Below are 22,910 nucleotides of genomic sequence, written 5' to 3' on the forward strand. Positions count from 1 at the left end.
CCCAGCCTGGAGCCCCCTCCTGCACCCAAACTTCCTCCTAGAGCTTGCCTCCCTCACCTCCTCCTGCACGCCTGCCCCAGGCTCAGCCCAGAGCCCCTTCCCACACTGCAACCCCCCCACCCTGGTGAAAGTGAGTGAGGGTTGGGGAGAGCAAGCGACGGAGAGAGGGTGGAGATGGAGTGAGTGGGGTGGTGCTTTGGGGAAAGGGAAGGGGCAGGGTAGATCCTGGGTTGCCCTTTGATTCAAAAAATGATCTTGGGCATAAAAAGGTTGGAGACCACTGGTCTAACTGCTCTCCTCAAACAGCAAAAGTTAACTTTTGATTTTGTCTTTAGTGTTGCAATCAGTGTCCTTAGAGGAACGAATTCCTCTGTAAAGATTAAATTCAGGTCAACCCATGTAGCTCTTGAAATGGAGCTTAAATTCCACAATTATAAACATTTCATTTTGATATAATCGTTCATCTTTTTGTATGCATCATGGCAGTTGATTAACAGTTACATTCTGAGGTGGCTTAGAAAATTTTAATTTTTTTTTAATGTAGTGTCCACATAGGCCATGGCCAGATAGACAGTGGGGGTTATGCATTTTTGATGACATCGTAGAGCACTGCAGCCCATCCTCATTCAAATATGCTGAATACTTCCTGAGGCCAATGCTACAGTCAATATGTGACAACAGCCCAGAGGTTAGGCAAGCAGCTGCTTATGGTGTTGGAGTTATGGCACAGTTTGGTGGGGAGAGCTATCGTCCTTTTTGCACAGGTATGTATATTCATGCGTATCTTTCTATTCCTGTAAAACTAACTCCAGAGATTGTAATACTTATGCTAACCATGAGATTCTGCCAGGAAATGCCAACTCCATGTTAATGAATGATCATATTCTCATCTCTGGTAATGGAATAAAATACCAGTGAGTGTTTTGGGGAGGGTGGTGACAAGTTTTAAAAAAAAAAAGGGGCGGAGAGGGGAGAGGTGACCTAAGCTATCCAGATTTGTGGCCATATCCTTCCTATTCACATTTTTGTTTGTGACACACTTTTGGATTGAAAAGTGTAAAAGAATGTATTCACTAAGCAACATTTTTCTCTTAAATAAGTACAAGTGTATATCCAATAAAAAGCTGACTTGTACACAATAACTGATTTTATAAAAGATGGATACAGCTACATATGTCTAAAAGCAAGATTGAGTCCTTTGCTTTGTATGTCTGGAGAAATTGTACAGAAGCGTGTAATAAGGAGGGGGCCTTAAATATAATTGAAGTAACCTGCACTTTCCCCATGTGTGAAGCAGAGGAATCTAACATTTGTGACTTAGAACAGTTTTAATAATTTATACTTATCACAGATGCTTTTTGCTGAATTTCTGCTCTCTAACTGTAGCTGCATTTTGAATTTAGAAGATGGTTTTTATTGGTTAGGACTGAGCTACAACTGAAAGAATCTTCTTGTGCTCTTCATACCAGAGCCAGTTAAGTTAATTCTAAGGTGGTCTAGTATGGAGAAAGTGGTGCTGGGGCTGGGGGGTTGGATAAGGGGCAGAGGGTCTTGAGGGGCGGTCAGGGGACAGGTGGGGGTGGGGTTGGATGTGTCAGGGGATTCGAGGGGTCAGTCAAGGGGCGGGAAGTAGGTGGCGGTTGGATGGGGGTGGGGCCAGGCTGTTTGGGGAGGCACAGCCTTCCCTACCCGGCCCTCCATAGCAAGTTCGATATAATGCGATTCCACCTACAAAGCGGTAAGATTTTTTTTTTGGCTCCCCAGGACCGCATTATATCGGGGTAGAGGTGTATATTGCATATTGACTCCACTTATCAGTGGTCAATTACTGTATAATTTACATCATTGTGAATGAAACTCTCTATCCTATAGCCCTCTGGGAGAAGTAGCAATGATAAAGAAGTGCCTATAAACTGTATTCTAATTTCAAGTATTAGGAAATTGTTATAGGTGGCAGAAAGATATAATGTGAATCTATCAGATGACCTTTGTTGTGACCCAAGAATCAGTTGGGAGTGAGTTGGGCACAGAACCTGCTCAGTCTTACTTAGGTTCCTTAGTTTTGGAATGTTCTGCCAAAGGTTCCTTTTGGCTGTCTTTAATGAATAATGCTTGCTGAAAATCAATAGTATTTCCATATCTTGGACTTTGCCAAAAAGGATCAGTTTGCGAATATGGTATAAAGAATAAAGATAAAATTTTTTTTTAATCAGTCATATCACCCCTGCAGACATCTGGCTTTCCCTTCAGTTTGAGTTGGCCTAGTATATTTGAATAGATTGGCTCTTTATTTTTCTTTATTTTCACTTGATTTTATTGTATGGTTCACAAACGCTAATGGGTAAGTATTTCAAGATGTATTAAATACAATTAATTTTAAAATTAATACGTATGCTGCAACGGAAAAATCATGCTGTAACTAGGAGTAATGCAGATTGTTAGTATAAGAATCTCTGGATTCCCAAGGATTTAGTATTTTCATAGATTTTGCTATAGTCTTTAGAAATTCATGTTTTCAGCTCTTCTCTTGGCAATAAATATTTCTCGACTGTTTGGTCCAGACATTGTTCCTGTTGTGGCTTTGGAGTTGCATGTAGAGATTTGTTAGACTCCACAATGGATTGTGCAGCTGCAGCACTTGGTTTTGGTTTGGACATTTTGTGCCAAAGAGTAGACCAAGGATTGGAATCTGGGAGATCCTGATAAATGCCAGGGTGGTTGCGTTATGGAGAGGAAAGACTCAAGCACTGCAAATCCAAGATGAATAGGGTAGGAGGGAAACAAGGAAAATAGGCTGTAGGGAACAAATCTAAAGGCAAACTATGAAATCAGCAACTGAAAATGATTGTAGAATGGTGAGGGGAGAAGCAAGTCCCAAAGCAAGCCAGAATGTAATTATATGCTTTTAAAATGCGCCACTGTACATAGGTCTGTGGCCCAGATAGCTCCCTGAGTTTCGGGTCTAAAATCAACACATGTTGATAAATAAGGCTGCGTTTTAGTCACAGGTATTTTAGTAAAAGTCACGGACAGGTCATGGGCAGTAAACAAAAATTTATGGGCAGCCTGGCTCCTTCTGTGGGGGGGAAGGGAGAGAAGAGAGGAGGGAGTGGGGGCTGGTGCTGCAGGGGAGTTGGCAGGGCCATAGGCTCCCTACCTGGCTTCTCCCCCCGCCCCCCCCCCCACTCAGCTGCTTGGCGGAGGCGTGTTCAGGTAGCTCTGCATGCTGCCTCCGCCTGCAGGCACTTCCCCTGCAGCTCCCATTGGCTGCAGTTGCCAGCCAATGGGAGCTGCCAAGCCAGCGCTTTGGGCGGAGGCAACCCACAGAGCTGCCTGCTCACGCCTCCACCTAGCAGCTGAGCGAAAGGGATGTCACCGTTTTTGGGGAGCCCCCCAGGTATGCCTTGTCCAGAGACTGCCTCACCCTGTCTGGTGCCCCAACCACCTCCCACACCAAAACTCTGCGGTGGGGGCCCGAGACTGCCCCAGCAGCAGCTGGTGCACCTGGAACAGGGGCTGCCTGAGCTGTCCCTGAGCCAGGCGCACCAGCTGCTGCAAAAGTCACAAAGTCATGGAATCCATGACCTATGTGGCAAACTTGCAGCCTTATTCATAAATGTAGTTCTGTCTTGGGGAGTCTGCGGCAGTAGATTGAAACAGTTGCACCATGAGAGAGCTGAACCTCTGCATGCACTTCACATTAGGATGTGAAATTAACATTCCACTGAATGCTTTTAAAGAAGAAGCCATGACTACTGGGTATAACTTGATTTGAGGTGGACTTTACTGAAGAGATTTTCAAAGTGAGATAATCTTTTCTAGGTTTAGTGAATATATGCAAACAGTGCTGTTCATCCACTCTGTTAAATTAACTCCTATAAATGGTGAAAATATGGATCTCCCCAAAGAAAGTTAACTTTTTAATGTTCATTGCCAAACACTAAACCCTTTCCTGAATTTAAGATTTGCCTGTTGTCTAAAAATGCATTCATTCTCCTATGGGATAACTACTTGTAAGAACCAATGTGTCCAAAAAATTCCATTTTTATTGGTGACTGTTAGAATAAAATAGGAGAAATACACTGTGACTCTGGGAAAAGTATTGGTAGGAAAGGTTAATGTCCAGACTAAAGGCCACACACAGCTGACACTTCATGACTATTGGGTATGTCCATTAGGGATATTGATCAGAAATGAGACATAAGAGATTAAAAAGCGTCACCTCCTCTTAAATATTTGTGACCCAAATATGAACATGTGACATTTAGTATCTTCAAATATTTGAAGGTGTTAGCTAGAAAGCTATATTTAGATCTTTATTACTATTTATACACAACTGATTGGGAGCAATATTTCTTGACTGAAGAACTGATATATTTAGAGTGGGCACAAAGCTTTAATTTAAACTGTGTAATAATGTAACAGGAACCACTAACAAACAGCAGGCTAGTCCTCGTAGTGCTAAAGGGGTTGTCCATTTAGTTTCTAAGGATTTTAAATATTTTAATCTTGTATCCATTATCCATGGATTTCACTAGCTGCTGTGTTATAATAGGGACTGATTCCAGAAGCAAGTATGGGCACTTCTGAGAAGCAAATATGGGCACTTCTGAGGGAGTTGTAGAAGTTTAGATATTCTAATTTAATTGCTTAAGGCGCTGTTTTTCTCTAAAACCATAGATATAAATTACCCTAGTCATAAATTAAGACTATTTTGTTCTCAGAACTCAAATGTTACTGGGAAATCTGAAGCCCAAAAAATTAACATCACACTTTTCAGATAGCCACTGTGCTCTGAAATACATATTGGGCTAGATCCTCCACTCAGTCAGAACTCTGTTCAGACACAGTGGGTGGAGGTAAGGAATCCGTTGCAACTCCCTAATTCAGTACTGCCTGGCCCTGATGTAAGTTAAAGATAGTCCTCAAACTCTGCATTTACACTAGTGGAAGGTTTGGCATAGCAGGTTTCCACTCCAATACATGCCTCTTTAGCCTTTATTATGAATTGATAGTTCTGTGGTAAATTAGTTAGTCCAACTTCTGTTGCTACAGTTTAAAGATAAATAGGGTAGAGATTTGGAGGCTCTAGGAACACATGAAGATTGAAGACAGTAAGCGCAAACAGTTACAAATGTTGTTGTCACATACCCATTTATTCATCCTGAGAGAGTCCATGCACTGGCCAATGCCATATCCAGATTCAGTACCCAAAGACTTCATAGAGTTGGGTGGGATCTCAATGGGTGGTCATTGAGAGAGAGGTGGTTCCTGGCATGGTCCTACCAATGAGGTCTTCCATGGGTATTCCTCCCATTGGCGTCTTCCCACTTTTACACAACCAGGAAACCTCTTACATTGTTCTGACCACCACCTAATACCTGATGAATATGCTTTTTTCCTTATCTGTACTTTCCCACCCCATGAATATTGGGATGGCCTGTTTTTCATAGTTTTAGTTTTCCCCTTATTCTTACTGGCATCTATGCACATCTGTCCATAGTAACCTGCAGTCAGAGCATGACATTCCATGGTGTTACAATCAGGTATCTCGTGGTCTTGGGCAGTTGTTTTCCATTGCCGTCTATTTCTGTCACATCACCTGTTAGTACATCTTTTACAGGAATATTGTAACCTTACTGGCGTAGTGTTATTCCTAGGTCACCCATTCACATCAAGCATACTTAGCCATAGGCTTAAGCTATGTAGGCCTTGCATCCCAGCTGTGCATTACTTATACCTCATACACAATCATCGTTCCTAAATACTTGTCAGTCTTGTACTTAAATCTGTTTTACGTACATTGATTATATATGAAATAGCATATGAGTGGACCGTAACACTAAGTACAATGATAAATGGATGATAAAATTAACTAATTGGCTACACCTTTGTGCCTCCTCCATGCTTCCTCTGCTGGGACGGGAAATAAGCATGGGCACATGGCGCAGAAGACAATTATGTTGGCTTCATTTGTGCTAGTGAAGTTCTTTTGATTGTCCCCATAGCTTCTGCTTCCAGTGTGCATACACTCCATACATGTGAACTCAGATTCTTTTTGGCTAGCAGATTGTCTGGGGCTGTGCTAGGACCCCCTTTTGAGCCCTGAGCAGCCTTACCTTTTTACTTCCTGTCTGTGAATGCCACATCTTTAGTGCAAATGATCATAAGAGCGGCCATAGTGGGTCAGACCAAAGGTCCATCTAGCGCAGGATCCTGTCTTCCAACAGTGACCAAGCGAGGTGCCCCAGAGGGAATGAACAGAACAGGTAATCATCAAGTGATCCATTCCCTGTCACCCATTTCCATCTTCTGGCAGAGGCTAGGGACACTACCCCTGACCATCCTGACTAATAGCCGTTGGATCTATCCTCCATGAACTTAACTAGTTCTTTTTTGAGCCCTTTTATAGACTTGGCCTGCACAACATTCTCTGGCAAAGAGTTCCACTGACTGCATTGAGTGGAAAAAATACTTCCTTTTGTTTGTTTTAAACCTGCTGCTTATTAATTTCATTTGGTGACCCTTAGTTTTTGTATTATGAGGAGTAAATAATTTACTTTCTCCACCCCAGTCATGATTTTATAGACCTCTATCCTATCCCCCCTTAGTAGTCTTTTTCCGAACTGAAAAGTCCCAGTCTTATTAATCTCTCCTCATATGGAAGCTGTTCCATACCCCTAATCATTTTTGTTGCACTTTTCTGAACCTTTTCCAATTCCAATACATCAGTTTTGAGATGGGGCGGCCACACCTGCATGCAGTATTCAAGATATGGGCGTACCATGGATTTATAGAAAGGCAATTTGATATTTTCTGTCGTCTTATCTATCCTTAATGATTCCCAACATTCTGTTTGCTTTTTTGACTGCTACTGCACATTGAGTGGCTGTTTTCAGAGACCTATCCACAATGGCTCCAAGATCTTTCTTGAGTGGTAACAGCTAATTTAGAATCATTTTATATGTATATTTGGGATTGTTTTCCTATGTGCATTACTTTTTATTTATCAATATTTAAATTCATCTGCCATTTTGTTGCCCAGGGACTCAGTTTTCAGAGATCCTTTTGTAGCTCTTCTCAGTCTGCCTGGGACTTAACTATCTTGAGTAGTTTTGTATCGTCTGCAAATGTTGCCACTTCACTGTTTACCCCTTTTTCCAGATAATTTATGAATGTTGCAATGGACTGGTCTCAGTATAGACCCTGGGGGACACCATTATTTACCTCTCTCCATTCTGAAAACTGACCATTTATTCCTACCCTTTGTTTACTATCTTTTAACCAGTTACCAATCCGTGAGAGGACCTTCCCTCTTATCCCATGTCACTTACAAATAACATTCTCTCATAGGATATAGGAAATTCAGGGCCTTATGGCTGATCTACCTTACACAGTGTTCCATAAAGATAAGGTAACTCTTTGGAAGGAACTTGGAGTGCAGCCTAAGATTTTCCAGTTTTCACTTAACTGGAAAGTGAATCAACTGATTTTTTTCTTTCCCAAGACTCGCTTTGGGGGGAAGCTAAATTGGACAGTATTAAGGGTCAAGCTTTTTACACCCAAAGATTGTTTATGTAAGTATCTAACTGTTTTAGAATGTGGTAGCTAAGTTAAATCCACCCAGGCAGGTTAAAGACTTGGTTAAAGATGTTCCATGAGGAATTAGGCAACATCCTTAAGAAGCATTCCTATTTCAGAAATTTGCGAGATGGCTACAGGGGATCAGTCCATACTTTTATCTAGCACTGTTCCTTAGTTGATGCTTCTAGATCAGATGTCCTTTTTGGTAGAGCAATGCTACAATTTTTGTTTAAATAGAACTCCCAGACCCACCTCATAATTCTGAGGTAACTGCTTGCTAGTCACTAGAAGAGGAATCCATGTTGAAAATCACTTGGAAGTGACGTTTGATGGTCTTCAATAACTGATTCTTCAAGATGTGTTGTCCAGATGGATTCCACAACTCACCCTATTTACCTGCTGCTACAGTATTCTGTACTACTGGCAATGGAACTGAGGAACTGCTCTGTTTTTGTGCTCTGGTGGGGGGCCGTGCAGGCACAGCCCCAACAGACACTGGTAGCTAAAAAGAATTTGTCATATGCTTGGGGTGCACGTACATCACAAGTGGAATTCATGTGAACGCAGTTACTAAAGATGACTGTTCATTCTTTGACTAATTGTCCCTATGAGTGCTCCAGTTCAGGATGTGCATTTGCCCAGGCGCTTTTATAGGAGATTTTGTCAGCAGCATCCATGGGTCTGCTCCTTCACCCTACATGTTCTTGTGCCCTGAAGGAAGGGTATATAGAGAAGAGTGGACCCACCGCCACTCCCGATTCCTGCTCAACTGCTTGTGGCTCAAGAGGGAGTGTTGGGTGTCCACTTAGCTATGTGGGTAACTTGCTAATTTTTCTTTGTTTGTTCTTTACTTGAGTATTTTCTTTCTCATTTATTAAGCAGAATTTGTGCTTTGGGGTGGTCCCATTTCCCCCCCCCCCCCCCCAATTTGGGCCTATCATCCAACATAACTGGTTAGGAAACTCACTCACCATAGCCCTCCATCTGCAGCCTTTCCTAACCAGTTATGCCCAAGACTCTGGGCTTCAAGCATTGTCAGACCTGCCCACAGGTCTTTCTCCTGCAGCAACAGGCATTCTAGCTGCCTCTGCTGTCTTCCAAATGTAAGATCTGCACTGCTTTCAAAGGCAGATTTAAAATGAGAAGGCTGGAGTAAAACTCCTTTATAAAACATTCTTTGAGACCTGCAGGATCTGAGGTGCCCCCCCCATCCTTCCCCGGTACATTAGCTTCAGCTGCTCAGAGCACCTCAGTGACCATGGGGGCTTTTCAGAGTCTTCCAGACAACCAAAAAAAGACCCTATTCTCCAGAATAAAAAACAAAAGGAGGGGAAAATCACCTTTTCAAACCACATCTAAAGATGCCTCACATCCTGGTATGAGTACTTTTTCTTCTATCCCCCTGTAGTATAGAAACCCCAGCACAGGCTCAAAAGAGTTCTCTGAGTACCAAGAAGCCAGCCAGCCACCAAGCAAACAGGAGCATCATCGGTACTGGACTCAGTGCCTGTGAAGCACAAGAACTCCTTTAACACCTAGGTGCCCTAGTCTTCAGTACAGTCTCTGGTACCTCCCACATGCTGACTCCCGAGGAATACTATCCAGATCCATGGTACCATCTAGGTTCCTCTCCCACGAGGATGTTTGATTCTCGGAAGAGTCTGAATCCCTTCTCAGGGGTAACAGGAGGCACCCACTTATGTTTCTGGGTCAACTTACCCTTGCATGACTACTCAATCTCTAGTACTGATGCAGTCTCCAGCCATCCACAGGCTTTCTGAACCATCTCTGAGGGGGTATTGAGAAGGATTTCCCACTGGTATCAATTTACCCGTCAGATCCACTGTTCTGTCTGTGAAATCTTGATGCGGTTATTGGTCCATCACTGGCTCCCAGTACCAACATGACCACTGGTACCGACACCTTGCCCTTCTGGTGGTACTTGCTCTGATTGTGAGGTATCGCTTCAGGGTTCCTCCAACTTCCAGTTCTACCTTTCCTCTTTTGGTGTATGTCCTGAGGAAGATACTCCCAGCAGGAGATACACCTGGCAATGCTGGCAGGAACGATCTTGGAGTACTACCCCCTTTTCCTTAATCTAACCACAGTGGGCCACCTAAGGTGAGCAGTTTTAAAGGATACTCTCATGTAAGAGAGCACATTAGGAACAGCAACCACACCAACACCGGGTCCTATCCCTCAGAGGGATTCTCCAGAGGAGCAGGAGCCAGGTGCAGAAGTGGACAAACACCTCCTTCCCCCAAATCCTCCTCCTCAGTAGACACAATTATCTCCCCTTCCCACGGCCTTCCAATGCAGATGATTTCAGGGCCTTCCAGGAATTTATGAAAAGGATTGCAGAGGCGTTACAAATCCTGCTAAGAGATACAGGAACTTGATCATTTTTTTCAGAACATTCTCCAAGGCAAAATCACCTTGCCCATCAACAGTGATGTCACCAGCCCATGTGGTGTGGTAAACTCCAGCTACCATACCACGCACTTGTAAGAGGGCCAGTGAAAAGATACTATATTCACCCCCAAGGCCTCAAAGTACTTTCTCCCACTGAACCCCCAACTATTTGGTTGTTGATGCTGTTAACAAAAGGAACAGACAACCACTGTCTAGATCAATGCCATCTGACAAGGAGCTGAGAGGGCTAGACCCGTTTAGCTGGAAGAGTTACTCCCCTGCCACTTTGCAATTCAGAGTAGCCGGTTACCAAGCCCCGATGACAAAATATGATTTCCCAAAATATTCTCAGTTCTTGCATTTTATTGAACTTCTGCCACAGGACTAGGAGGAGTAGTTTCAAACCCCCATCACAGAAAGCCAGATCATTGCTAAGGCCTCACTCAATGCTGCTGATGCAGCTATGTACTGCTATAGTAGTTTTGAGTTTTTGGTTCCAATCCTCCAGCCTACTCCAAAAAGTACAAAACACTGGAGAACCTTCTGGGTCTTAAGCTGTTTAGTAACATTGCAGACAGGTCCTTCCAGTCACAAAAAGACTGGGCATCATTGCAATCCCTCAGCATCTACACACCTGCAGCAACAAGAAAATTCAGTATGCTCGAAAGGCAGCTCCACAGTCTTGCTCAGGCCATTATAGCCCATGAGACTTGTGGAACCTCTCAGAAAGAAGCCAAGATTCTCTAAGAAAGGGCTATCCTCCAGTTACATAAGTCAGTGACTCTCAAAACAGTTGTTTTGACCAGTTGGTCAAGAGTCATAATCGGTCTCCCATTCCAGATCATATGCTATACCCATCCCCCCTCAACACCCTTGTGGTGCTCCTCTCTGATTTCCTGCCTGCCTGAGAGCTTATCACCTCTGACAGATCCTGGAGGTGTTTTCAGTGGGCTGTTCCATTCAGTTCAGCTCCCTCTTTCCCATCCTTCCTCTCCATCCCACTTCAGGTATGCTTCTTATCGGGCTGTCCTAAAACAGCAAATACAATCCCTTCTAATTATGGGACGATCAAACCTGTTCCATTGGACTTCGTCAGAAAAGGAGTACTACTTAGTCCCCAAGAAAAATGGATGCTGGAGACAGGACATTGAAAACCTTCATCCTCTCGCAGTGTTTCAAAATGGTAACTCTCAGCAATAATTCCTTCTCTGGATCTGGGAGATTAATTTGTCTCCCTTGATCTTCAGGATGCTTATTTTCCTATGTGTACATCTCATCGCTGTTCCACTCTTTGGGTCTCCTCGATGGAGAAGAGTCTACATTGAGACACACACAACAAATAGACTTCATAGGGGCCACTCTGGACTACATTACCTCCAGAGCATGCTTTCCCACAGGCAGGTTTGTTACATTGTAAAACAAGGCTGGACTTTGTAACAGAGCCTGCACGCCACAGCAAAAGGCTTGCCTTCCACCCCGGGCCACATAGCAGCATGTACCCTGTTGTAACACGGTTGGCAAGACTACACTCCTATTGTCTTCAAGCCTGGTTGAGGGCAGTTTACACATGGAGTAAACAGTTTATCCAACTGGGTATCAATACCCCAGATGGTCCTCAACTTCTCCCAACAGGTGTGGGGGCAAAAAGTCTGTGTGGGAGTTCCATTCTTGAATTCCCCTCCCACAAAGATAATCCCCAGATGCCTTCCTTCTAGGTTGGGGTACTCACTTTAAAAACTTTACAGCTTGGGGCAAATGGAATCCCTCAAGAGGCCACTCTAGTCACATTTTAGAATTGGGGAGTCCGTTAGGCTTGCCATTGCTTTACACTCCATATCAGGAGCCACTCAGTGCTGAATAACAACGTATTACATAAATCATTGAGGAGCAGGATCTTGGTCTGTGCACAGAATCCATAAAATAATGGAACTGGTGTATATCTGAGCATACCGAGATCAGTGGCTCATCTGCCGGGGCTATAGAACACCATAGCAGACACCCTCAGCAAGGTTTTCTGCCGTGACCATGCATGAGTGGGAGTTCAATGTTCCAGTATTCTGGAAGATTTATTACCTGGGGTCTTCCAGAGATTTCTTTGATGCCATCAATATGAAGGCCTGATTATCTTGCTTGAGAGGAGGACACAGACACAGCTTGCTGGAAGATGAGGCCAAGAGATAACAAGAACATGTACTCTTCTGTATTTGTCTCCTGACACCATTACTTCCTCAAAATCCTGAACAGGTTGAAACAGGAGAGATCAAGGACCATCTTCATAATGCCGTTGTGGCGGCCAAAGTAGATATAGTTCAAAGAGCTCTTCCAACTGTCCTTGCCAGGGCCGGCTCTAGGCACCAGCAAAACAAGCAGGTTCTAGGAGTGGCATTCTAGCCCCTAGAAATGTGCCCCAGCTCGCCTCCGCCTGCTCCCCTGAGCACACTGCTGCTGCTCCGCTTCTCCCCCCTTCCCGTCTTGCGCGGCAAGCCTGGGAGGGAGGAGGAGCCGAGCGGCGGCGTGCTCAGGGGAGGCGGCGGTGGTGGAGCAGAGGTGAGCTGGGGCGGGGAGTGTTTCCTCTACCCGCCATTCCTTCCTGCCCTTCCCCCCCCACCCTCGCTCACCTCTGCTCTGCCTGCTCCCCTGAATGCGCTGCCTCTCCCTCGCCTGGGAGGGAGGGGAGAGAAGCGGAGCAGCGAAATGTTCAGGGGAGCAGGCGGAGCAGAGGTAAGCTAGGGCAGGCAGTTGCAGGGTGGGAGCCGCAGGAAGCAATGGGGGGGGCAGGGATTTTGGGAGGGGGCGGAGTTGGGGGTGGGGACCACAAAAAAAGCGGGGGGTGGCCAAAAATTTTTTGCTTCGGGCATCAAAAATCCTAGAGCCAGCCCTGGTCCTTGCAACTACATCTCCGCCTTCCTTTGATAGCAGACCTCACCCAGGTGTCAGGATACACTGTCCATCCCAACTTCTTGTCACTTCATTTTAGGGCGTCACTGCTAATAGCTCTCGGGACCTCTAGCATAGACCAGAACTACTCTCCAAACAGCAATGTGCAATAGTAGAAAAAGCAACTGTTTTCATTGTAATGGAAGAGTGGAAATGTGTCCAGATCTGGTGCAGTCTCTGAGCTGTACCTGCTGTCAAGTCTTCCCTTTCCAACATTCTTGGTTACCTGCTAAACTTGAAAACCACAGGGTTATCACTGAGCTCAGTTAAGGTTTACCTGGCTGTCATTGCAGCCTTCTTTCCCTCCTTCCCTCTCCCTCCCCAATTGAAGAGTATTCATTCTTCACTCACCTGACCACTGCAAGGTTCGTTTAAGCCTGTTTATCCTTTTTCCTACCTCAAGGAACCTACTCCTCTATGGGACCTCAACTTAGTTTTCAATGCACTGAGGAAAAACACCATTAGAACCTATGGGGGGCTCTCCCCTCCATTTATCTTTCAAGACCTCTTCCCTATAGCCATCCCCTTGTCTAGTAGAGCTGTGGGCCCTTATGGCTGACCCACTGTACATGGTATTTATCATGACATGGTGACATTACATTCCTACCTTCATTTCCTGCCTAAGGTAATCTTCAGAGTTCCACGTTAATCAGGACACTCATCTATCAGTCTTGTCCCACCTCTCACTCTTCAAGAGAAGAAGCTAGTCTCCAAATACTAGACATAAGAGTTCCAGCTTTTTACCTTGACAGGATTAATCCCTTCAGGACTTCTCCTAGACTTTTTATCACTGTCACAGAACGAATCAAAGAGGACCCAATCTCCTCCCAAAGGCTGTTTAAGTCGGTATTTGGGATGTTTATTAACCTGTTACAATGCCTCAGAGATATGTCATTGTCCTAGTGATTGCTTATTCCACCGGAGTCCAGTCTACCTCTGTCGCCTTACTGAAGAAGGTGTTCATCTTGGATATTTGCAAAACTGCAACCTGGTCATCAATGCATATGTTTTTCCAGCCCTATGCTGTTACGCATGCTTCCAGAGCCGGCATAACTTTTGGTGATTGTTCTATGTTCCGTATTGAATCCACTTCCTGAGCAGCCACCTCCATAATTGATGTACTGCTCGAGAATCTTCTGCAGTGGCGCACCACAGAGATAACTGATCAAGGGACAGGTTTACTTAGGTTGTAATTACAGTAATTGGACTTCTTAGGTGGAGCATCCACAGGGACAAACTACTACCTGCCCTCCTTGCTCTCTGCTTCAGTCGTTCTTTTGGACTTTGTAGTTGAGAAGGAACTAGAGCTGCAGTTTGCCTGCTTTTCCCTATATACCATAACATTGGCGCATGAGGATGTGTAGTACACAAGTGCAGACCCTCAGGCACTGCTGATAACATCTCCACCAAGCATGCATGGGCGCATGTACATCCTGAAATGGAGCCTCCATAGGGACAAAACATTTTGAACGCCAATTACTGTACAAAGTAACCACCTTCTCTAGCCTCTTCAGGTGAGTTTATTTCTGCTTGTGCCATCTGAGTGGTGTAAAGTGGATTTAGCAGACAGTATAATTTGGCCCTTCTGAACTTTTTTTATTGCTTATTTTAGGAAGTGCATGTATGTAACACATGCATATGAATACACATAACAAATACATATATTCTCTTCAGTGTGTATTCTGAGTCATCAGGTATTTAATCTAGTTCAGTGGTTCTCAAACTTGAGCAACCTGAGGACCCCCATTTTGATTTAAAATTTTTCGGGGACCTCCAAGCCCCCTGCTCAGCCCCAGGCCACACCCCCATTCCATCCCTTCCACCAAGGCCCTACCCCCACCACAGTTCTTCCCGGCTCTGCTCTACCCCTGCCCCTCCTCTTCCCTGCCACTTTCCACCCCTCCCCTGAGCGTGCCCCATACCAGTGCCTTCTCCATGTTTGGAACAGCTGTTCAGTGGCGTGCAGGAGGCGCTGGGAGGGTGGGGGCATAGTTAATCAGCTGGGCCTGCGGACCTATTGGAGTACCCTCGAGGACCCCCATTTGAGAAACGCCTATCTAGTCAAATTTTGCCATTTGTGTACTTTTACTAAGCTATTTTGAGACTGAATTTAAAACTATGCATATAGCTAAAAAATGTCTACCCATTACAAGTAACATTACCACAACTGAAGGGCTATACACACTGTTTTATTACAGTTCAGGTTAATTTTTTGTGTTTGGCAGCTGTCAGTTTCATTGCTTCCCTTGAATAGTCAATCAACTTTGCGTACCTTTTACATAGTCAGTATATTTTTGTTATGCCTTTCACACAGCAAGAAGGCGGTTGGGGCGGGAATCGTCTTTACATTTTAAAGATTGGAAAACCACAAAAGAAGCAGGGAGACTTAAACAGAAGAATTATTTTAAACTACATCTGACTCATTTTTATAAACTACCCATATTTGAAGTTGTGTGTCTGCAAGCGGTTTAGTGCCCTATTGGGAAACACGATTGTTGCTCAAGTGCAAGCATTTAATTTGGCTATACATGAGGCTTTTTCCTAATTTTGCACTGTTACAGAGGCGCTTCCATTGCTGGTGAGAGTTATTCAGTCACCAGATGCCAAAGCCAAAGAGAACGTCAATGCAACAGAGAACTGTATTTCAGCAGTAGGGAAGATCATGAAGTTCAAACCTGATTGTGTAAATGTTGAGGAAATCCTGCCACACTGGTTATCATGGCTTCCACTACACGAAGACAAAGAAGAAGCTGTTCATACTTTCAATTACCTGTGTGACCTAATTGAGAGGTAAGGTAAAAATGTACTTTGATATAATGCATAAAATAAGCATACTTGTAGTCTGCTTATTTTTCTTATACACAGTCTCCAATAATGGGACCTATACTCGTTTTTATTTCTCTAGTATACGCATTATCTTGAACATGAAAATTAACGTCTTTCATATTCCATTAGTAAGGCTAAGATTTTTGTCATATATTTTTAGTAAAAGTCACAGGTCACGGGCAATAAAGAAAAATTCATGGAAGCCAAATGACCTGTCCCTGACTTTTTCAAAAATTTCCATGATAAAATGGGAAGGGGCTGGGAAGCTGTGGGATGACTGGGAGCTCTGGGGGCCCTCACCGCCCATAGGGACTCAGAGCTCTAGGGTCCCCCTGCCCATGGCAGTTTGGCGCTTGAGGGGCCCTGCTGCTTCAGGCGACAGGGGTACCTCACACCTCCCTGCCACTGTGGGAGACGGTGGGACCCTGCAGCTGCTGGGCCTGAAGTCACGGAGGTCTTTGGAAGTCATGGATGCTGTGAATTCCGGGATCTCCATGACAAAATCATAGCCTTATTCATTAGTAACAAATTTAATTCTAGTTTTCAATAGTGTCTAGTTAAATGTTTTCGTATCTTGCATCCAATTGCTGTGCTGATATAGTATCAGCATGAGACCTTAAGGAAAATTCCAGCAGTTCTTTGACACCGTTCCTATGATCACTTACCAGTATTGCAACATAAATAGACATTTTAACTACCAGCAACATGCAAAACAGATGGCCGCTTTTCTTCCGTAATTGGTTTATAAAACATCTTTGTTTGTTGATGTGCTTTGATCTTTCAGGTGTTCATGAAGCAGCTACGTAAGAAGTAAACAGTGAAACAATGCAGATAGTCCAGTTTTAGAGTACAGTGCTGGTGTCTCCCTTAGTGCAGTTCTGAAGTACTGGCAAGTAGCCCAATCAGTGAAGTCCTGCGGTGAATTCTAATACTACCTAAAGAGGTTCTCTCTCCTTCCAGTGTTCTCAATATAGATACCCAGTCTTGGAAGTGCTTATACACTGTATGAAAGCCCAGAATCTTCTGGAAAGTTTTGACCATTGGGTGATATGTAGACTTCTTTTCAAAGATCACTAGGCAGCCCACAGTCTGTGCATTCAGCAGATGACTACTTTACTCTGTCACAAAACTGGGAAAACAGAGACCTTCAACCTCATGCTGATCAGTGTAAGGTTTGCAATCATGACTCATTTACCATCTATCACTGATAAGTCTTGCAACTTCTGATATAGCCAAAAACTTGCTACCTGAATTTTCCACCTTAATCAAAACAAAATGGAATCCTACAAAAAGTGGAAACATGGTCAAATTGCTGAGGAGAACAAAAGAATAGCAGAAGCGTGTAGGGATGAAGAAAGGATAAGCATACAATGAGTTACACCTTAAAGGCAATAAAAAGAGATTCTTTAATAAGAGATTCTGGGCTTTCATACAGTGTGCACTTCCAAGACTGGGTATCTATATTGAGAACACTGGAAGGAGGGAGAACCTCTTTAGGTAGTATTAGAATTCACTGCAGTCATCTGGTACATAGGGTGATCTATCGTCCAGACATCTGGTACATTAGGAGCAAGAGAAGAATGAAGAAAAGTGTACTTTGCATAGCAGGGAAGGAGAGCTGATGACATCAGGAAGTTTGATGTGTTTAATGCTGTTTTGCTTCATTCTTCACTAAAAAGGTTAATAGTGACCAGTACTCAACACAATTAATATTAACAAGATGGAAGGAACACAAGCCAAAATAGGGAAAGAAGGTGTTAAAGAATATTTAAGAACACAAGAATGGCCATAGTGGGTCAGTCTAATGGCCATCTAGCTTGGTATCCTGTCTTCCAACAGTGGCCAGTGCCAGATGCTTGAGAGGGAGTGAACAGAACAGAGCAACTGTCGTGTGATCCATCCGCTGTTGTCCAGTCTGAGCTTATGGCAGTTGGTGGTTTAGGAATATCTGGAGCATGGGGTTATCATCATCTACCATCTTGGCTAGTAGGCATTGATGGACCTATCCTCCACAAATTTATCTAATTCTTTTTTGAACCCAGGTACACACTTGGCCTTCACAGCCTCCTCTAGTAATGAGTTCAAGTAGTTGACTGTGCATTGTGTGAAGAAGTACTTCCTTATGTTTGTTTTAAATCTGCTGCCTGTTAATTTAATCGGGTAACCCTTGGTTCTTGTGTTATGTGAAGGGGTATAAAACTCTTCCCCTATTCACTTTCTCCCCACCATTCATGATTATATAGACTTCTATCATATCCCCCTTTAGTCATCTCTTTTCCAAGATGAACAGTTCCAGTCTTTTTCATCTCTCCTCAGATGGAAGCTGTTCCATACCCCTGATCATTTTTGTTGCCCTTCTCTGTACTTTTTGTAATTCTAAACTATCGTTTTTGAGATGGGACAACTGGAACTGCACGCAATGTTCAAAGTGTGAATGTACCATAGATCTATATAGCAGCATTGTTTCCTGTCTTATAGTCTATCTCTTTCCTAAGAGTTCCTAAAATTCTTAGCTTTTTTTTGACTGCCACTGCACATTGAACAGATGTTTTTAGAGAACTATCCACTGTGACTCCAAGATCATCTGAGTGTAAATAACTAATTTAGACTCCCTTTTGAACTTAGGATTGTTTTCCAATGTGTATTACTTTGAATTTATCAACATGGAATTTCATCTTCAGTTTTGTTGCTCCATTCACCCAGCTTTAGGCAATCCCTTGGTAGCTTTTTGCAGTCAATTTTGGATTTAATTATCTTAAGGAATTTTGTGTCTTCAAATTTTGCCACCTCACTGTTCACTCCATTTTCCAGGTCACTTATGAATATATTGAACAGTACTGGTCCCTGTACAGATTATTGAGGCCCCTGCTATTTACCTCTTTCCATTGTGAAAAATGACAATTTATTTCTGCCCTTTGTTTCCTATGTTTTAACTAATTACTGATCCATGAGAGGACCTTACCTCTTATCTCATGACTACTTACTTTATTTAAGAGGCTTTATTGTGGGACCTAGTCAAAGATTTTCAGAAAGTCCAAGTGCACTACATGCACTGGATCACCTTATTGACATTCTGAGAATTCTAATAGATTGGTGAGGCATGACCTCCTTTTACAAAAGCCATGTTGGCTCTTCCCCGATATGTTGTGTTCATCTATGTGCCTGATAATTCTTTCCTTTACTATGGGTTCAGCCAGTTTGCCTGATACTGAAGTCAGGCTTACCAGCCTATAATTGCCAGGATCGCCTCTGGAGTCTTATAAAAATTGGTTACATGATCTATCCTCCAGTCATCTGGTACATAGGGTGACCTTAAGCAGTAGGTTACATACCATAATCAGTAGTTCTGCAATTTCATATCTGATTTCCTTGAGACTCTTGGGTGAATACCATCTGGTCCTGGTGATTTATTACTGTTTAACTTATCAATTTGTTCCAAAACCACCTCTATTGATACCTCAGTCTGGAACAGTTCCTCAAATTTGTCACTTAAAAAGAATGGCTCAGGTGTATCTCCCTTACACTCCTCTGCAGTGAAGAGTGATGCAAAGAATTAATTTAGCATCTCTGCAATGGCAGAGATAAGTTAGGTAAGTTCAATATAATCAAGTTGACAGGGGCTGATGAAATGCATTCTAGGGTACTTAAGGAACTAGCTGCAGCAATCTCAGAACTGTTAGCAGTTATCTTTGAGAACTCATGGAGGGTGGGTGAGGTCCCGGAGGACAGTTTAGGTCCCAGAGAATTGGAGACTGGGAAACATATAGTAACTATCATTAAAAAGGGGAGCAAAGAGGACCCACAGAATTACACACCAGTCAGCCTAACTTAATACCTAGAAAGATACTGAAACAAATATTCAACAATCAGTTTGTAAGCATCTAGGGGATAATAGGGTTACAAGGAATAGCCAACTTGTCAAGAACAAGTCATACTAAACCCACCTAATTCTTTTACGGTGTTAATGGCCTAGAAGCAATGTGTCTCGATGATTGGTCCGTGGACCAGTGCTCGTTCCTGAGCTCTCCCTGGCACAGTTTAGGAAGGCAGTAAGCCGGTCCCTGGTATCAAAAAGGTTGAGAAACACTGGCCTAGGGAATGGGGGCGGCGAAGCAGTAGACATGATGTATTTTGATTTTTAGTAAGGCTTTCGATACAGTCCAGTGTGACACTCTCATAAGCAAACTAGGGAAATGCACTCTGGATGAATTTACTAGATAACTGATTGAAAGACTGCATTCAGAGTATTATCAGTGGTTTGCTATCACACTGCTATGGGGGGAGAGGGGGAGGAGAAGCATATTTAGTGGGGTCCTGCAGGGTCAGTCCTGAGTCCATTACTAGTCAATATTTTCATTAATGATTTGAAGAGAGGGTATATTTGTAGAATTTGCCAATGAGACAAAGCTGGGAGGGATTGCAAGCACTTTGGAAGACAGGATTAGAATTCAAAAGAACATTGACAAATTGAAAAATTTGGTCTGAAATCAACAAGATGAAATTCAATAAAGACAAGGGCAAAGTACTACACTTAAGGAAAAATCAAATACACAACTACAAAATGGGGAATTAACTGGCAAGGTGGTAGTACTGCTGAAAAGAATCGGTTATAGTGGATCACAAATTGAATGAGTCAACAATGTGATTCAGTTGCAAAAAAGGCTGATATTTTGGGCTCTATTAATAGGTGTGTTCGTAAGCAAGAGGGTGGAGGTAATTGTCCCACTTGACTCAGCACTGATGGAGGCCTCAGCTGGAGTAGAGTGTTGAGTTCTGGGTGTTGCACTTTAGGAAAGATGTGGACAAATTTGAGAGTCCAGAGGAAAGCAACAAAAATGATGAAAAGACCTATAAGGAAAAGTTTTGTTTTTTAAAAATGGCTGGATATGTTTAGTATTGAGAAAAGAAGATTGAGGGGGGCCCTGAGAACAGTCTTTAAATATGCTAAGGGCTGTTATAAAGAGGATAATGATCAATTGTTTTCCATGTCCACTGAAGGTAGGACAAGATGTTATGGGCTTAATCTGCAGCAATGGAAATTTAGGTTAGAGATTAGGAAAAACTTTCTAACTATAAAGGGCAGTTAAGCACTGGAAAAGGCTTCTAAGGGAGGTTGTGGTGCCCCCGTCATTGGAGGTTTTTAAGAACATGTTGGACATGCAAGGGATGGCCTAGGTGGTTATTTGGTCCTGTCTAAGTGTAGGGGGCTTGTTCTTCTGCAGTGCAGGGGGCTGGACTCGAGGTCCCTTCCAGCCCTATGATTATATCTTTCATTCTTGGTTTACAATCATAGAGCAGATTGTGATAACTCATGGAGTACCTACAAGCGTCAAATCTCATGATGCTTAGTATAAACCAGGGTTTGAAACCGAAATGGTACTGGTGGCATTGTTAGATATCCTGGTGATGGATAATTGTATGCCTGCGCTGATACTGTTAGACCTGTCAGCTGTCTTCATTACCATTTGGGTCTGTTTTATTCTCCCTTTAATCTTCTCAACGCCTTTGATTAACAAGCACTAACCCTTTTCATATTTCAAAGTCCTTGTATTGTGGCATTCCTCACTCTAGGTCAAGGGAGGCTGGCTGGCTCTCCCTTTGGAGCTAGTCAGTACCACTTTCCATCAGCTCTGGGAGGGAGTGAGTAAATCAGTTTAAAATATACGAAGCTTTCCCTACCACAGTGCTCCAGTCCCTGCTGTATGGACTTTCCCAGCATAACCGTATTAAACTTCCAACAGTGTGGGCTGGCCTGCTCTGCTGAAGCCTATCTAAGGCACATAACTTTTCTGATAAAGCACAGCCCAGCTTTATAAATAAGGAATGTTCAAATTAGCCAGATCTTAAAATGACAAAAATGGAATTTTCTTCTAGAACAGGATGCACTTAATGATGCTGAATAACCTCAGGTATGAATGTGCAGTTCTAAAAATCAGAAATGTCTTGAAAAGCAGTTAACTTACATACACAATCTATGTTTATCTTTTTTAATTAGAATGCTAACACTGACATATTTGTAACATGTATACTTTTTTGATCTCCATCAGTAACAACCCAATTGTCCTTGGTCACAACAATGCTAATCTTCCCAGAATATTCAGTATAATTGCGGATGGTGAAATTCATGAAGCAATTAAACACGAAGATCCATGTACTAAACGGTTGGCTAATGTTGTTCGTCAAGTGCAGGTGAATGTGAATTTATTTTATTGTAAAGGGAATCATTCTAGTTTGCTCTGAGATTTAGGAATTGTAAAACTAATGTTCAGAACCTATTCTCTAATAAACATGATGCTGCAACCAGTGTTCACTCTAAGAAGAAATATTCCAAATTGATTCCTAATAGATTCAGTGCAACAATCCAGATTAATCATGATAACGCTATGTAAGGTACTTGAACCAGAGGGTGTGTATGTTTTTATGACTCATGTAATTTTTGAAGTATTCATAAAAAAAATAAACACTTGGAACAATTGCATGGTTTACCTTTTACCTAACTCCCTTTAGTTTCCTTTACCTTTTCTCAGGTGATTTGAACTACGCTTTTTAATTTCTAAACGTTTATTTTGCATGAAATCCAAAAGTTTATTAAAATGACCCAGAAACTGGGCAGCTACAGGGCAAGGATACACAGGCTTATTCAAGAAGAACCTCGTGAATTCTATGTTGGAAGAGACTGAGTAGAGTGAAGTGTCAGCTCCATAGCTGTATGCTACCTTTACTATACAATGTCATTGATGCATTTTGGGTTTCAATGGAAACTGCTTGTGTAAGGGCATTTTAAAAAAAAAAGAGTAAGCAAAACCTACACATTTAGTTCTATAAGATAGGGGCAAGAGAAGGAGGGCAGTACTGAAATGTATTTATTTTTAGGTTTTTTTAGATAATAGAAGCACCTACTTCAACCTCTGGTTGACCTGTACAAAATATAAAATTCAAAATAAAATCACATTAAATTACTTAAGTCTCTGCCATTACCCCCAGCCACAAATCTTAATTATCCTATGTCAATAGCCTTGTCCAGCCCATCCTCAGATGGCAAAGATGAACTTTTTATGATGATACAACTGACTGATGAAGCAAGGCTTTGAATGGAGGGCGGTTCTTCCACGTTCAGAACTATGGGGAAATAAAGTGGCCGTACTTGATCA

The 22,910-nt window shown here is 42.9% G+C and overlaps 1 protein-coding gene across 2 annotated transcripts in view; it reads left to right on the forward strand.

Annotated features, from left to right (window-relative positions):
* Positions 1–22,910, forward strand: part of IPO5 (importin 5) — a 79,773-nt gene that overhangs the window by 52,794 nt on the left and 4,069 nt on the right. Inside the window, exons 23-25 of one of the 2 annotated variants that reach the window (XM_073348073.2) lie at positions 545–764; positions 15,495–15,723; positions 21,807–21,948. In XM_073348073.2, coding sequence (XP_073204174.1) covers positions 545–764; positions 15,495–15,723; positions 21,807–21,948 — 591 coding nt within the window. Of the gene's footprint in view, positions 1–544; positions 765–15,494; positions 15,724–21,806; positions 21,949–22,910 lie in introns of those variants that run through there. The other variant, XM_073348092.2, reaches the window with a different exon arrangement.

The sequence above is a fragment of the Lepidochelys kempii genome, chromosome 1, assembly GCF_965140285.1.
Source record: "Lepidochelys kempii isolate rLepKem1 chromosome 1, rLepKem1.hap1, whole genome shotgun sequence".
Lineage (NCBI taxonomy): Eukaryota > Metazoa > Chordata > Testudines > Cheloniidae > Lepidochelys > Lepidochelys kempii.